This window comes from Scomber japonicus, chromosome 2 (genome assembly GCF_027409825.1).
Source record: "Scomber japonicus isolate fScoJap1 chromosome 2, fScoJap1.pri, whole genome shotgun sequence".
In the NCBI taxonomy this organism is placed as follows: domain Eukaryota; kingdom Metazoa; phylum Chordata; class Actinopteri; order Scombriformes; family Scombridae; genus Scomber; species Scomber japonicus.
The window spans coordinates 16,684,809-16,701,813 of NC_070579.1; the positions used below are offsets into that span (position 1 = coordinate 16,684,809).

At 39.9% G+C, this 17,005-nt stretch overlaps 1 protein-coding gene across 1 annotated transcript; it reads left to right on the forward strand.

The window, feature by feature from the left end:
* Positions 1–5,597: 5,597 nt before the first annotated feature.
* Positions 5,598–14,864, forward strand: LOC128365518 (aminoacyl tRNA synthase complex-interacting multifunctional protein 1-like). The gene is made up of 4 exons (XM_053326273.1): positions 5,598–6,069; positions 9,226–9,434; positions 12,178–12,346; positions 13,349–14,864. The coding sequence occupies exons 1-4, from the start codon at positions 5,598–5,600 to the stop codon at positions 13,513–13,515; spliced, it is 1,017 nt and encodes a 338-aa protein (XP_053182248.1). The 3' UTR covers positions 13,516–14,864.
* The last annotated feature ends 2,141 nt before the right edge of the window (positions 14,865–17,005 follow it).

Consider the following 17,005-nt stretch of genomic DNA (forward strand, 5'->3'; position numbering starts at 1 on the left):
CTTAAAGGGGACCTATTATTTTTTCCCTTATTTTCAGACACATAAAGTCAGAATGTAAAAGTGGCCAACGTGTAAATGTCAAAGTACTCCCCATGAGCAAAAGGCACCAGTTTTAGAGTGTTCTGAACACTTAGTTTCCAACATTTTTTTTCTACTTTCTGCCTGAGCTGATGTTAGCTCATGATTTTTTCATATACCATTTTGAAATAAGGCTGAAACATAACAAAATGTGGGGAAAGTGAAGAGGTGTGAATACTTTCCGGATGTACTGTAGTCCTTAGCTCCACACACAGTTCACACATTCACTGCTCTGCTTTGCTAACATAATGCCATTTTTCATTGTTTGGGGGTAGTCAGGCTGAGCCATGACTATTACACAGCACACAGATTTAATAGCCATCAACTATAAATTGAATGTGAAAATGTAACACAAAGTTAACCCTCCAGATTTGTTACTTTTCAAATAGTTTGAGTCATAAACAATCCTTTCATTTTGATTAGCATTTTATTTTCTACTATTTTTACTTTAACATCATCAAACCTTTATCGCCACCAGCAAGATCAGCAATGTTAACTGTAAGATGGAGAGTAAGTCAGCTAATATACTGTAGCATTTTGACACACTTGTAGCATCTACATCAGAGACATACACCACAGCTAGCTATATCTCTGCCTGTGGGTCAGAAAAATGGTGTGCAGCGTGAACAGAGGACCCAAACAGATACATAAAGATGCATTTTCAAATTTAGCTAGCTTAGTGTGGACACACTCTTAGCCTTCCATGTTAATGCTGACTGTTAATTCACATTCATAATATGTTACAGTTCTTTTGTTTCCTTTTTCTATCATGTTGTAGTTCTGTCAATCACCTCTTGATCACATTTCAGTAATATGAACAATTGATGGAGTCGGTCTCCTCTCACATTCCTGCAGACTTTCTAGAAGCACAGACCCAAAAACACTGAAAGCTAACTGGGAGTTTTCTCTCAGTCCTGTTTCCATTATGTCCTGCAGCCACCTGGGACTGTTATGTAACATGCACATGTCCACACTCCCCTATTTGGGTTAATCACTGAAGGATCATTGAATGTATGGCCAGATGTTTCATGACAGCTGTGGTGTTAGCAGGGGCCACATTGCAATTTTTATTTCTTCTGGCGTTTTGTGAGAATTTGTTCTTGGCTGTAGCAGCGTTATAGATGAAGTTAAAATATTTTGGTTCTGACTGCAGTGTTTCAGTGTGAAATACTGTCTTCAGTTGCAGAAATTTCCCAGGGAAAAAATTAACAGTTTAACACATTACCTCACTTATTCAACTACACACTGACCACTTCTACAGGTAATCTACAATTGTAACATGACTGAAATGTGTGGTAGCATCATGGAAACATTAATGAATGTACATTTCATATACTGTCTGTTAGATAATGTGGTGGCTTTTCAAGCATTGTTTACCTCTCTAGTTTTTGGATATGTAAGTGAAGGGAGGGTTTGATTCTTGCTAGCCTGATATGAATGCAGATTCAGGACCTTTAAGTCTCTGTATGTTTAGAACAGCTCACATGGGTGAGACAGCACAGCACTTGAGATAACCCAGAAGCACACAACTTTGATTTCACTTGCTCTTTTTGTCTTGTTCCTCACTCCTTCCCATCTTGTGTTTCCCTAACCTGCCGCCACTACCCCAGCGTATCTACACATTGAGGTCTGGTCTTCTTTTTCTGTTGACTCCTTCTCACACTTGCACACAATTACACCAAACACTTGTCTCTATCTGACCATTTGTTTGGTTACCATAGCGATAAGATAAAGCAAACAGATCACTTGATTCTGGCTGGCCTGCCTAATAGGACGTGCTTGTGTGTGAAGTTTATTCAAGGTCTTCTTTTTACAGAAGATATTAGTTTTGCCTGTTTACAGTGTTTTATTTCAGTCATTTCAATAGGAGTTATCTTACAGAAATAAATAGAATTCAATGGTAATTTACACAAAAGACACAATAGACCTGAGTGCACTCAATGTAATCATGTTCAATGTACTTATGAAGTAATAGATTGTTGCGAAGAACTATGTAATTTGGTACTATTATAAGAATAGGAGTGTCCTTGAAAAAAATCTCAATCTGAACTTTTTAAAAAAAATGTATATATTTTATTTGTTTATCTGACAGGGACAGCACACATTAATCAACAGAAAACAAACTGTAAATGAGCCACTCATTGGTTGTATTAACATGGCTTATCTTTTAAAATTCATACACATAGTATAATTAATATGCACAAAATGTTACAGTATGCATCCGCCAGTAAATAATGTCACTGTGTAACAGATGGAACTGCAGTTTGCCACATTGCATAAGTAAGGCAATACAAAATAACACTTGCAAAGATGGTTGGATTGGCATGTAAATAAATGTTGCATTTTCAGCTGACCTACAAGTTCACTTTCTGACCTGTGAACTTACAAAAAAACCTCTTAAAGTTACCATAGCAATTCATTCAAATAGAAATTAATGGACACTTTCTCTGTTTTTCCTTATTGTACCAAATTACATGAATTAAAGAAAAGTCTTATAAAGTATTAAGAGATGATTTGGAAATTACACACTTGTCTGATAAAGCATTACCCAACATAGTTTTATCATAGGTAGATAATTAAGGCTGTCATCCATTTCTTTTTGTTCTCTTTGTCACGTTTCTTTTCTTCTGGTTGTGTAAATCTTCCTATATTGCACTTTATCCCTCCAGTGAATGGGGAACAGCTTGAGAAAGTCTTTTTTATGTACAGCTTTTGAGAATGAGGGCTATTGTATTGAACATGGCACGTGACCCATGTGTTGCTTATTGTGTAATGTTCTTGTAATCTTTTATCTGTACTGTTGTGTGTTTGGGGTGGGGGGACTATCAATATATTGCACACTATACCCAGCAGAAATATCAGCATTGCTATTTTGTTATATAAATGAACTGTAAGTATGATTAAGAGTGTCGGTGTCCTTTTCTTGTACCATGATGCACGTGTAGGAATGTCTATGATTGTGAATTATAATAAATTTGAATCAGGTTTTTTCAACTTCGATTAACCTGTTTTTTTTTTACTTAAGAAGGTCAATCCTGCAATGTAACCTGCTAATCCCTCTGCTTCCCATCCTGTGTCTCCCTTACCTTCCAGCACTCCCCCAGCACTCCCTCTGTCTCTTTATTTGTGTGTGATTGTGTGAATGGGACAGGTGTGCTGTAGTCAGACCAGAGCCTCATCAGCAACCTGTTCCATAATAAAGACCTCTATAAATACACTACCAGATGATAGAATATCATAGCATGACTCCTGCATCTATAACATCCTGCCCACCTCCGAACACAACAGCTGAGGGTCAGACATGTTTTTTATATTATTTTCAAAATATTTTCTATCTACATTTGTGCGTAAGAAACTTCTGAAATGTATTCTGTTGTCAGACAGACGCTGATAGACTGGCTGGAACTGTTGCTGGACCTCTCTTGAACCTGTGGGCATAAATACAGGAGCTGAGGCTGAAGAGGCCTAAGGGGTCTTATGGATAATACACAGTATTTGGGCCAAAAGTGTGAGGTCCTGCTCCTTGACCAGGTGGGACCCTCCCATGAGGCAAGGTTAGTCGCAGAATTTATTTGTTACTGTAAAACATTAAATGAATTTTGTTAATATAGTCAACACAATATTTCTGTGTATTTATGCTGTAATGTTGAAAAGTTAGCTAGACGGCACTTCAAGAGTGTCACTTTAAAGTGCTGTCTGTTGTTTTCACTATACTATACTGATGCATTTTTATAGTGCTTTTTTTTCCACCTGCGGTTGTTTTTCTCTGCAAAGCACCTGCTGGCAAATCTATTGATTCAAACTCTGTGAAGTAAAACTGCCTTAATGAAGACACATGAGGCTTCATCAAGAATGAAAATTACTTGGCTTGTGTGCAAAACAAATCGCCTTTCAGACAGCTCACTGTCTCATTTATATATTTTCTCACCCTGTGTCAGATCACGTATGCAGGTGATGCTCAATGGGAACATTTCCTGTTGCAGAAGCTTGCAATAAGAAGATTGCAAAGAAGGACGCTGCTGCAGCCACCCAGGACAGGTAGTGTGGCAGAGATAGGGATGGCAGAGGGGCCCCACCAGTAAGTGTCCTGGTTTTTGCCTTGTGGGAAGAATCTGGTGTCTGTCCTGATGTACAGCCAGCACAACAGGAACTCAATCAAATTCATCATCACTGGCCAAACAGGCCTGCCACATGACCCAGGGTATTGTGTACTTCAACCCCCTCTAAATCTGTAATTTTCTTTGTTCTCCCCCACCTCACATTCTTCAGTGGTAGTAAATTTTCTCCTCAGGGAAGAAGTTGATAGCTATTTCTGTTCAATGTCAGCTGAAAAGACACACTACTGTCTGTGTCCCTTCACTCTTTACCACTGTTTTTAATCCAACCCTTTAGGTGGGCAACTGTCTTGGAGATACAATACACACTTGTGTTATCCTCACGTTTACATTGTTGTGACATCATGCCTGGTCTCAGATTCAAAAGTGGGTAACTTTTCAACCCTTTTCACACTGTCTTGTGTTCAGGTTCATAAACAGGGTGAAGGTTGGAGAAAGTTTGTTTGTGAGGCCTTGGTTCTGAGGAGGGAGGCAGCCCTCCAGCTGGCAGCAGACGAGGTCATCAAATAATTAATAACTGACAGGAAACTGCAGTTCAACAAGGTGAGGAGTGAGAAGCACAGGATAATCCAATGACTGCCTGGTGGGCCAGTCTGGGTATACACATACATAGCTATACACTGGATAAAAATATCTTACTGTCAGGGTCTCCCTGGTCCTGGAAACATCTGTTCTTTTTCTATTTTAGAAACAGCACTGACACTGCTTCTTTCCTTATCAAGGTCTTCAATGACATACACTTAAACACAAACAGAAAGTCTTAGTAGTACTGGATCTTGGTACTGTATTCAACACACTCAACCAGAACATATTACTAGACCTGCTGGAAAACTACACATAGGACCTTGGCAAGTGGTTTGAGTGATCAAATCACAATGTGTCTTGGAGTTCATTTACACATGTATTTAGTGCTGTCCACTTGGGATTGGATCACCTGAGATGCATGTTAATGCCAGGTGTGAAAAAGGGTCATAGACAACTTGTAGACATCTGAAATGTGACTCTGAGTACACACTGCTTTTTGTAAGGTGTCAAAATCCAAAAATATTGGAAAAGACTGGTTTCATCTTTTCATCTTTTTTCATCAACAGTGTGGTGCTGTATTATCCCTGTCAAATTTACATCTGGATAGTAACTACAGCTCTGTCAAATAAATGCAGTGGAGTAGAAAGCACAGTATTTTCCTCTGAAATATAGTAGCCTGCAGTGGAAGTATAAAGTAGCGTAAGATGGAAATGCCTCAACATTGTAGCGTAAAATGGAAATGCCTCAACAGTATACTTAACTACAGTACTTAAGTAAATGCATTTACTTTCCACCACTGTAGATTGAAAGGACTTTGTGCTCCTGCATGTTACAGCTATTGTAATTGCAGTAACATTTTTAATGCTGTAGATGGCAGTAATGCACCCAGCAGCGTTTGCACTGCTAGAAGAGCAAGAGTGGGCGGAAGATCGGAGCAGACGGATCGATGGACGATATCGCTACAACACTGGCGAGAGGATGGGTCGCAGTGAGGAGCTCAGTGACTTTCAGCGTGGCACCGTCGTAGGATGCCACCAGTGTAAAAAGTCAGTGCGTGAGATTTCAGCCCTGTTAAACCTGCCACGGTCCACAGTGAGCGCCGTCATTTTGAGGTGGAAACGCGGTGGAATAACCACGGCTCTGCCTCGGAGCGGCCGACCGCACAAGCTGAAGGAGGAGGACCGTCAAATGCTGGAGCAGATCGCGGTGGAAAAGTGTTTGCCCTCGGTAAATGCTCTCACCACTGAGTTTCAAAGCGCGTCCGGAGTCGAGGTGAGCCCCAAGACTATCCGCCGGGAGCTGCGGGAGATGGGCTTCCGCGGCAGAGTATCTACGTATAACAAGCCCGCAGGTGGGTTCACATGATTTGGGGGCATGAGAGCTTCAATAACATATGGGTTTAGTTTTAGCAATGCACACATTTCTCTTATGCAATTTGTGCATTGCTCTCCATTTGGTGCTCTCCATTGTACTGCTGCAACAATCTTCTCCCTCCAAGGAAGGCTTTCTGCTGGATTTGGACCTCATCTGCTCCCATTCATCCACAAGAGCATTAAAGGATAGGTCCACATTTTTTAAAAGTATGTCCTAAAACAGTAGTCAGCTGTCCATATGAACACTGACAGAGACCCACCTTCCCCGCTATGATCCTTCTTCTTGTTCAGTCTGGCTTTTAAAATACCTCCTTCAAATGTGTTTTCAAAGTTATGGGAGACATAACTGTGTGTTTAAGCAGTCATTTTGTGCAAAAATACATTAAAAAGTTGACCTGGAGCTTATATGAGGCTTCAGCAGTCTGAGTTGGACATATTTTACAGTCTTAGCATCAAATTCCCTCTGTGTGTTTCTTGGGAGAGTGTTTCCCTGTTGAGCTGGTGGAAGTACACTATATGTAGGCTACAAAAGTATTGGGACATCTGGCCATTACACCTACTGGAGTGTTTATGACATCCCTTTCTAAATCTAAGGCATTAGTATGGAGTCAGTTCCCCCTTTGCAGCTGTAGCTTTGGAAGAGCATTTGTGAGGTCAGGCACTGATGTTGGACGAGAATGCCTGGCTCGCAATCTCCGTTCTAGTTGTTCAGTCAAAGTTGTTCAGTGGGGTTGAGGTCAGGGCTGTGTGTTTGTCAAGTTCTTCCACACCAAACTCACCTAACGATAAACAACAAAAACGTAATGGACCTTTTTTTTGTTCACAGGGGCACATGCTGGACCAGAGAAAGGCCCTCCCCAAACTATTCCCACAATGTTGGAAGCATAGAATTGTCGAAAAATGTCTTAGTTTTGAAGAGCCCAACCCCTGCAAAACAACCCCATACCATTACCCCTCCTCCACCAAACTTTAATGTTAGCACAGTGCAGTCAGGCAGGTAACGTTTTCCTGGCATCCACCAAACCCAGACTCGTCCATCAGACCTCCAGACAGAGAGGTGTGATTTGTCACTCCACAGGACATGTTTCCACTGCTTCAGAGTCCAGTGGCAGCGTGCTTTACACCACTTTGTCCAATACTTGGCATTGTGCTTGATGATGTAAGACCCAGTTTTTGTGCTGATGTTAATGCCAGAGGAAGTTTGGAACTCTGCAGTTATTGAGTCAACAGAGCGGTGACGACTTTTACGCACTTGTTGACCCCATTCTGTGTCTTTATGTGGTCTCCCACTTTGTGGCTGAGTTGTTGTTCCTAAACGCCTCTACTTTTCAACTGACTTTATTGCAAAGGTGGCATCCCATGACAGTACCATGCTTGAATTCACTGAGCTCTTCAGAACAATCCATTCTTTCACAAATGTTTGTAAATTTCGACTTAATGGCTAGGTGCTTGATTTTATACACCTGTGGCAATGGGTTTGAATGTAATACATGAATTCAATGATTAAGAGTTGTGTCCCAATACCTTTGTCCATATAGTGTATCTCTCATTGAAAGATATCTTCTTGTTTTGACTTATTTGGATACTGAAGCTTCATATTAGTGTCACATAAACTTTTAAATATAGTTTTGTACATTGATTTTGGCCTCCATCACTTACACTGTGAGTGGATTATGAAGGGATCTTCTAATGGTCTGTATGAACAGGAGAAATAAAGGCAAGAAAAACCTACTTCAGTCTTTATTTGAGAAACTGACTTTTGTTTTAAGACAGAGTTGAAAAATTATGCACCTGCCCTTTAGTAATGTCAGCAGTGAGGTTTGGCCATAATGCCTGGCTCACAATCAGTGTTCATTCCAAAGGTGTTTATTGAGATTTAAGTTATTTTCATAGACCTGGTTTTGTGCACAGGGGTACTGCCATGTTGAAACAGGAAAGAGTTCCCTAAACTGTTGTCACAAAGTTGGAAACACACTATTGTCTAAAATGTTAGCCATTATATGCCAGCTTTTGGCCAGTATCACATGTTATTGTCCAGCAGATTAAAATGTCGGCCAGAATGGCCAGTGGGAAATATGCAAAATAAATAAATGTATAAATTCTTACATATTAAATACCCTAATATTGACACAGCCTATAAGATATTTTAACAAGATAATGCAAATTAAAACAAACGTAGCATAAGCTTAGTTTTGCCTCTGTTTTGTTGATAAATGAATTGGGTGTTTGGTCTTGTGACTGAGCACAACGATGGTGAGATAAGTGCCACAGCCGAGGCCAGCAAGACCACAGAAAAGCGTAAAGGAAATGGATGATGCAAGTGTGACAAAAACTAAAGAGAACAAAAGATGTTTCAGACTAGTTCAGATGGTTAAAACATGAAAATCAGAGACGAAATAGACAAAATGTTCACACCATCAGTTTGCTGGGTTATTAAAATCGCTAAAAGCCCTTGATTTTAAAAACTCAAGTTTAAAAAGACCCAATGAATCGGTTAATGACATAAAAAATTCCCTGGAAATGATTCAGGAGCTGATTTAATTTTTTTAGGTCTATTTGCAATGATATTCACACACAAAAAAAGCCTAAGTGAGGTCAGACACTGATTTTGGGCAATATGGTCTGGCTCACTGTCAGCTTTTCAAATCAAAGGTGTTGGCTGTTGGAGTTATGGTCAAAGTTCTGTGCAGTCAAGTCAAGTCCTTCCCACCAAACTGAGAAAACCATCTGTAATGGTCCTCATTTTGTCCACAGGGGCAATGTCGGTTGAAAGAGGAAAGGGTCTTCCCCCCTAACTGCTGATGCAAAGTTGACACAAGTTGGATGCTACTGTAAAATACTGTATGCTGCAGATTCCAGATGGCTGCAGCACTTCATATATTATGCACATTTCGTATTATAAAAAACTCTCTAAGGGCTCTCTTCAGCAATCCCTTCCTCAATAATTAATGAACACCTGCTGTCTGAGTTGTGCTAAAATGCACAACACCTTAGCATATTATTATATGCATATGTTAATTTGTATAGAGCAAATTAAAAGCAAATAAACAGCAATGAAAAAATATGTTGAGGCTCAATTTGCAGTGTGTTTGTGTACATAAGAAATATGAACAACATTTGCCTTTCTTTGCCAGGAAGGAAGAAAGCAAAGACGAAACAGGCAGCCGCCTGCCCAGATGAGGCCCAGGTGGATGTGTCTCATCTGGACCTGCGTGTTGGACGTATAATCTCAGCCTTGCAGCTTCCAGGGACTGACAGTCTGTACAGGGAGGAGGTCGATGTTGGAGAGGCTTCTCCACGGACGGTGGTCAGCGATCTGGTCAAGCATGTACCTGTAGACCAGGTACAGTTATCAGTATCATTTGTGTAGTGGGTTTAAGGAGTTTCTAGAAAATTATTTATTTTTGATTAATAGGATTTCAATTTACAATTATTTCAGATTAACAATGTTTTTTTTTCTTTTCAAATTAAAATTTAGAGATTTTTTAAGATTTATTGGCATGACAGATCAGAATTCCATATTGCCAAAACCGTCGAGAAGATTACTAACATTGACAGATGATTACAAATAAGTATACAATATGTACATTTTCAAACATTATCTAGCCTCAAAATTATGAAAAACACCCATCACAATCATCCTGAAGCCAAGATGACACCCAAAACGGCTTACTTTGTCAGACTAACGGTCCAAAACCAAGATGTATTCTATAAACAATGATATAAAACAAATAAAAGCAAGAAAAAACACACTTACCAGCAAATATATGGCTTGAAAAGTGACAGTTAATGATTAATCTACAGTGTAGACACACCTAATCATGGTTACAGCTGAACATTGCAGAAATATGTGATAATATTGTTGACCATCTCATTACAAAACCATGAGCACAAGTATGCTGCTATAACAGCCTTCTCTCTTCTGGGAAGGCTTTTCATTATGTTTTGGAACCTGGCTGCAAGGACTTCCATTCAGCCTCCAGAGTGTTACAGAGGTCAGGTTCTGATTCCTAGGCATGAGTCACTGTCAGAGTTGCAGTCCCAGTCCCAGTTGCAGTGGGACTGAGATCAACGGTCGGTGCAGACAGGCTCCTTATGCATGGGGAATTGCATGATAAAACAGGAAAATCCTTCTCTTAACCTGTTGCCATCAAGTTGGAAACACACTATTGAATAAAATATCATTGTATGCTGTTACTGTAAAAGAGAAAAAGAGAGAGAAAAGGCCCCAGGCCAAAGGTATGTGGACACATGCTTTTGGCTATATAATGTGTCATGTAAAACAGAAATGTGTGTACGACTGATTTTGCCATAAAAGCTGTAAAACCTTAAAAAATGGGAAAAGGGGTGGCCTTATCATACAAAGACAAACATAAGACATTTGCTTATTAAGCAGCTGACAGGGTTACAGTGATGGCATATAGTAGAACAGCCTTAATAGGTGCTTTGTGACTGCAGCTGGAAATACAAAGCAGACTCCTGCTGCCTTCTGGATGGTTTATCAGTCACGTGTTTTTGTGTACTGTTTGTCTGTTTAGTGCCCCTTAGTTACAAGAAATCTTAATGTTACAGAACACATATTTATCATTATATGCTGTCCTGTCTGTCCTCCAGCTTTGCAGCAGCAATTTGGAGAGGCCCTTTCCTGTATCAACATGACAACCCCCCCCCCCCCCCCCCCACACACACACACACACACTCAAAGCAAAGCCCACAAAGAAATGGTTTGTTGATTTTGGAAAAATTGACTGGACAGTTCAGAGTCCTGACCTAAAGCACATATAAATCTAAAAATTGTTGTTTGACTTTCTTTTTATATGACCCATTAGGAATTTGTGTCAAGCAAAAAATAAATACATTATGTGTTTTATGGAAATACTCTATAACTATCTATTATTAAGGGTGTGACGATACACTCAGCTCACGAGACGAGACACGATATTGGGTTCACGAGATCGAGACGAGACGAGATTTTAACTATATTTTTAAGAAAATTACAATGAGGAAATATATGACTGTTCTTTTACTGTTACCGTTACCATCCTCTTCCGCTTACCTGGGGTCGGGCTGCCCCCGCGACCCCACCCCGAAGCAGGGAAGCCCAGACTTCCCTCTCCCCAGCCACTTCGTTCAGCTCTTCCCAGGGGATCTCGAGGCGTTCCCAGGCCAGCCGAGAGACATAGTCTCTCCAGCATGTCCTGGGTCTTCCCCGGGGTCTCCTACCGGTAGGATGTGCCCTGAACACCTCACCAGGGAGGCGTCCGGGAGGCATCCTAATTAGATGCCCGAGCCACCTCATCTGGCTCCTCTCGATGCGGAGGAGCAGCGGGTCTACTCCGAGCTCCCTCCGGATACCTGAGCTTCTCACCCTATTCTTTTAATCATCTTGTAATGAATCACTTTAGTTCTACTTTCTAAATATATAATTATCATATGCAGTATGCAGCACTGTAAAAGGTTTCCCCATATAGACATTTTATAGATGGATCATTTTGGTATTAATGGAAATAACAATCATGAACACAAAAGTTAGATACAATCACAAATACCAAAAAGTAAATTTATAAAGAGTAGAAACAATTCTAATATATAAATATAAATTAAATAAAGAATCCAATGATCACAAATTATAACATATTGCTAATAAAAAAAACACAGAAATAAAACAAAATTGCACAAATCCTGCATCACATAACATGACAACACAAGTGATTCATATAATAAACATATATAATCATAAAATGATGTTCTTCAAGGGATGTTATTATTTCCTAAGATCCGGCATACATCATCTCATGAAATGCTGGATTTGTCCCTTGCAACTGCCTCTGGTATTTTTTTCTTTTCTTTATTTGCTACAGGTTTAAAAGGCAACCAAACAATAGACCCTCAGACAGTGAAATTGAATTAAGGGATTAGAATTGGCTTCATTGTTTGTGTTGGATTATGAAATTTTCATGGCATGTACTGAGACCACATCAGTTGAGGGTGTTTTTGTTTTCGTTTATGTAAATTAGGTATAATTTGTTTTTCTTCTGTATCATCTAGGTTGTAAAAATGTTTTTAATTTTCTGTCCTCCACACAGATGCAGAACCGCATGGCAGTTCTGCTGTGCAACCTGAAACCAGTCAAGATGAGTGGAGTTGTGTCCCAGGCAATGGTCATGTGTGCCAGATCTCCAGACAACGTCGAAATCCTTGATCCTCCGAGTGGAGCAGCACCAGGGGACAGAGTTACCTTCCAGGGTTTTCCAGGTATTATTACTCATATACTCTACCTCCAAAAACTGATGAATCTTTTCCATCCAACCAGACACAAGGGATACATACTCACTAATAAGTGACTTATCAATGATTATCACAGAATAACTGAACTGAAGGAACTTTCCACAAAATTTCCAAAATTCCACTTGGCAACTTGATGCCCCTTCATACTGTGTGATTTTGGACTCTTCCAGATAAAACTTGACAGTTGTGACAGAAATCTTTGTTCTTACATCACAATGAGACCCTTCAACTGGCTGTCAATTTACAGCCTTGCTAACCAAAAACAGCCAAGCGTCAATCAACAGCAGTCAATTCTGATTCAGATTTCAGGCCCATAATACCACAAAGTGACTGCTGCTACCGTCAGATTACAACATGAAATGACAAAGTACACTCGAAGGCTGCTGTAATGCTAAACACAAGCACCCCATGACGCATAGTGGTGGCAGCGCTCTGGCCAAAGTTTGTTTATTGTGTACTACATTGTCAGGCGGGTGCAGATGGATGATATGAGTTAATAGCATGTCTCTGTTTACATTAGTTTATTCTGTTTATACCAGGTGTTCATCACACACCACACTACACAAGCAGCTTCCTGTTTAAAAAAAGACAATGCCCCGTGTACAAAACAAGGTCCACAAAGAAATATTTTTCCTCAATCCCATCAAACACCTTTGTGATGAATTGGAATGCTGATTGTGAGCCAAGCTTCATTGCCAAAGCTCACTGCCGGCTTCACTGATCTCCTGCAGCTGAATGGGAGCAAATTCCTTCAGCCAGTTTCCATAATCTTGTGGAAAGCCTTTCCAGAAGATTGGAGGCTATTACAGTAACATATTACTGCCCGTGGTTTTGGTGTTTGAGTAGGTCATGCGAGGACACCACAAAAGAGTTACAGTATATGACCTTGATCCATTAATCCTGTATATGTTGAGGTCTACTTAAGAACAGAGGAGGTTTTAATGTATTAAACTGACTTTTTCATTGCAGGTGAACCCGACAAAGAGCTGAACCCTAGAAAGAAGGTGTGGGAGCAGGTTCAGTCTTATTTACGCACAGACGGCCAATGTGTCGCAACCTACAAGGGAGCTGCCTTTCAAGTCGATGGCAAGGGAGTGTGCAAAGCCCAAACCATGAGCAACAGTGAAATCAAATAAACGAACAGAACTGCTTGAAATAGCTAAGCACAAATCCCTGCAGCCGGACAGGTTCCAAAATGTTGTGGAAAAAGCCTTCCTGGAAGAGTGGAGGCTGTTATTGCAACAAAAAGGGGGGAGCAACTCCATCTTAATGCTGGTGGTTTTGGAATGACACGTCCAGCAACCACATGGGTGTCATGTTTGAGTGTACACATACTTTTGTAGTGTAAACCAAGAGAAGTGAAAACAGTATGTTGTCCCCTGTTGGACAGATATGAACATTACTGCTGCACCATTTTTATGAAAAGCTGTACTTCTGTATTTGGTCAGAGGATGGCACTACAGTACCAATGATGATGTGAAGCATGTGGGAATGAGAATGTACTGCAAGTATAGTTATTCCCAGGAATAGGTACAGTCATACCCAGTATGGTAAAATGAACAAGGGAAATGAAATTCTGCAGAAGAATTTGGTTGGGGAATGTTCGAGGATATATATACAGTAAAGGCTTTCCCCTGACGCCTCAGCGATCATTTCCACAGAACAATGGATGAAAATCCACAGTGCAGAAATCCCTTTTTAAAACAGAAACACTTAATAGTTTTGCTTTTGATAGGATGAAAAGTTCAAATGTCTCACAGCATGTATCAGTATGTGTAAGCCTTTGAACATGTTTTATTTATGTAATCTATCTAATTCATTACATATATGATCCAGACAAGGTTGTTCTCAATAATCCTGCATTTATCTGCAGTTTTCCAGGAAATCAAATACAGTTTTGAATCATTGATTTGGATGTGCAATGAACTTTTATTTACTGTTTCTTCACCTGTGATGCATTGTGTGCAGCTGTTGTAGATTGTTACTATTGTTACTATTACAGTTTCAATGGTAAACGGTAAATGGACTGTACTTATGAAGTGCTTTTCTAGTCTTTTTGACCACTCAAAGTGCTTTTAAACTACATGTCACATTCATACACTGATGTAGCAGGGGCTACCATACAGGGTGCCAACCTGCTCATCAGGAGTAGACTAACATTCACATTCATACACCGTTGGCACGGCCACCGGGAGCAATTTGGGGTTAAATATTTTGCCCAAAGATACATTGACATGTAGACTGACTGGAAGAGCTGGTAATCGAACTGCTAAACTTCTGATAAGTGGACGGCCGCTCTACCTCTTGAGCCACAGTCGCTTAACTGAACCTTAAGTTTGCTATGTTTTTGTCTCAGCTTCCTTTCATGATTGCTTGTAACCCTCTTCTTAGAAAGGTTAATGAGAGTGAAAAACGAAAAATAAACCAACACATCTTTGTGTTTAAATAAACTGTCTTTTGTTCTTTCCCTTGGGTGGAGGAGAGAGAAAGTAAACTCCATCGAAGACAAACGCACCAAGTTCTTCTTTCCTTATTTTAAAGGAAGAACTGAAAACATGCATGTAAAGAATGGGGATGTGATTCAGGAACTAAGAAATGGAACAAAATGTCCTGCTGGTAATTATATGACAGCACAAGAGGGCTGATAACTTTTCATGGACAAAAAATATATTTCTTTACCGTGTCACACTGTAAACTGGCATTGTCATCTGGAATAGGAAGCTAGAAATCTAAAGTGGATGACGACATATCCCTCTTTCTGTTATGTGACAATATAAAGTATTAATGGATTTTATTAGCAACTTTTCTTTTGCTGTTATACTTTATAACGTATACAACCAGATTATTGTAACCTAGTAGTTTTTATAGGGAAGTACGCCCACAGAAGCATGAGAAAGACATTTTTCATCGTAAGCGTCACTGTGTGTAGACTAAATATCACAGGATGACTAATACAACCATTTAATACTAAAAAAGGTAGTTGAAATTAATGTCATGTCACCCCCCCACCCACTTACAGTGCAAGCTATTCATTTGCAAAGCCATAGAGAAAACCATACTGGAGTTAGTGCAGGCACTGTAAAGGTTCACCACTCATTCTGGCCCACCATCAATAACAACCGCTATACGTCCTGAAAGTGTGCATCCGCTCAACTCAACGCTGTTTACTGGAGGGGAAAGTTTGTAAACAACCACATGAAGTCAGATTTTGGTTGCACTTAGTCAACCTGTGAAGAAAACCCCTCTCCCCCTCGTTCTGTATCCTGTTTTTGCAACACCACAAAGGGCAGGAAACCCAACAAAACTCTCTTTCACAGGTGCGTAGCCTTACTGTTTGTTCTTTTTGTCCTATCCTTAATTATGATCAAATACAAGCATTGTTACATGATATTATACACATTTTCACACATTCAGCCTGAATGAATCTGGAATATTCAGAATACTAATACTAGGCTACATGTGTAAACTCACAGTCACAGTATATTTAATACTACAAAATGAACATTGTGATGAAGTACATTTTCATATGGTCAACTTATTTTAATCTGTCTTTTTAAGACTATATAGTTATAGTTGAACCTTAATACATGACATGCTTAAATACACAGATTAGCCAAAACATTATAACCACTGACAGGCATAGTGAATGATATTGATTATCTTGTTAAAATGGCACCTGTCAAGGGACGGGATATATTAGGCAGCAAGTGAACTATCAGTTCTTGAAGTTGATGTGTTGGTTGGAAGGAGTAAAATGGGCAAGCGTAAGGATCTGAGTGACTTTGATAAGGGCCAAAATGTGATGGATCGATGACTGGGTCAGAGCATCTTGAAAATGGCAGGTCTTTTGGGGTCTTCCCGGTATATAGTGGTCAGTACCTACCAAAAGTGGTCCAATGACGGACAATTGGTGAACTTGCGATAGGGTCATGGCGGGCGCCCAAGGCTGATGCACATGGGAAGTGAAGGTCTGATGCCCATTCTCGCTACTATCTACTGCCTAAAGCATCAGAATGGGCAAGTGTGTGAACTGAACCATGGAGCAATGCAAGAAGGTGACCTGGTCTAGATGACATTGGTATTGGTATTCCCTGATGGCAGTGGCCTCTTTCAGCAGGGTAATATGCCACAAAGCAAAACTTCAGGAATGGTGTGAGGATCATTACAGAGAGTTCATGATATTGCCTTGGCCTCCAAATTTAGATAGCTGACAACTAAAGTAATTTTAGCACATTGATAGTAGTAGTAAAATACATGCTGTTACGTGCTGTGTGGTATTTGGTGCGGTTTCCTTGTTTCTTATTTATAGATAAGCTATTTAAAAAGACAGTTGCTACATTCAAAATCACATATTATACACTAAATACCCAATATGTGTACTATCATTTAACATACTTTAGTGTGAATAAACAGTAGTATGTATACTTTCAGATGCACTGAGCTGTATATAGCCTACATCACTCCCTGAGAACCTTCTTGCCTGTTGGAGATATTTAACCATAGCCCATGCCATGAACTCTGAAGTAATTAAAAAAATATATCATATCTAGCGCAGTGAAACTTTACTTGAAGTGATGTTTTGTTGTTGTGTTATTCACCTTACACTGTGTAGGGCCCACTCATTTT

Excerpts from the sequence above, each read along its gene's own strand:
- LOC128365518 (XM_053326273.1), top strand. The coding sequence starts at position 5,598 with ATGCACCCAGCAGCGTTTGCACTGCTAGAAGAGCAAGAGTGGGCGGAA. Across the intron at positions 6,070-9,225 it reads TACGTATAACAAGCCCGCAG|GAAGGAAGAAAGCAAAGACG; the intron begins GTGGGTTCACAT and ends TTTCTTTGCCAG. Across the intron at positions 9,435-12,177 it reads AGCATGTACCTGTAGACCAG|ATGCAGAACCGCATGGCAGT; the intron begins GTACAGTTATCA and ends TCCTCCACACAG.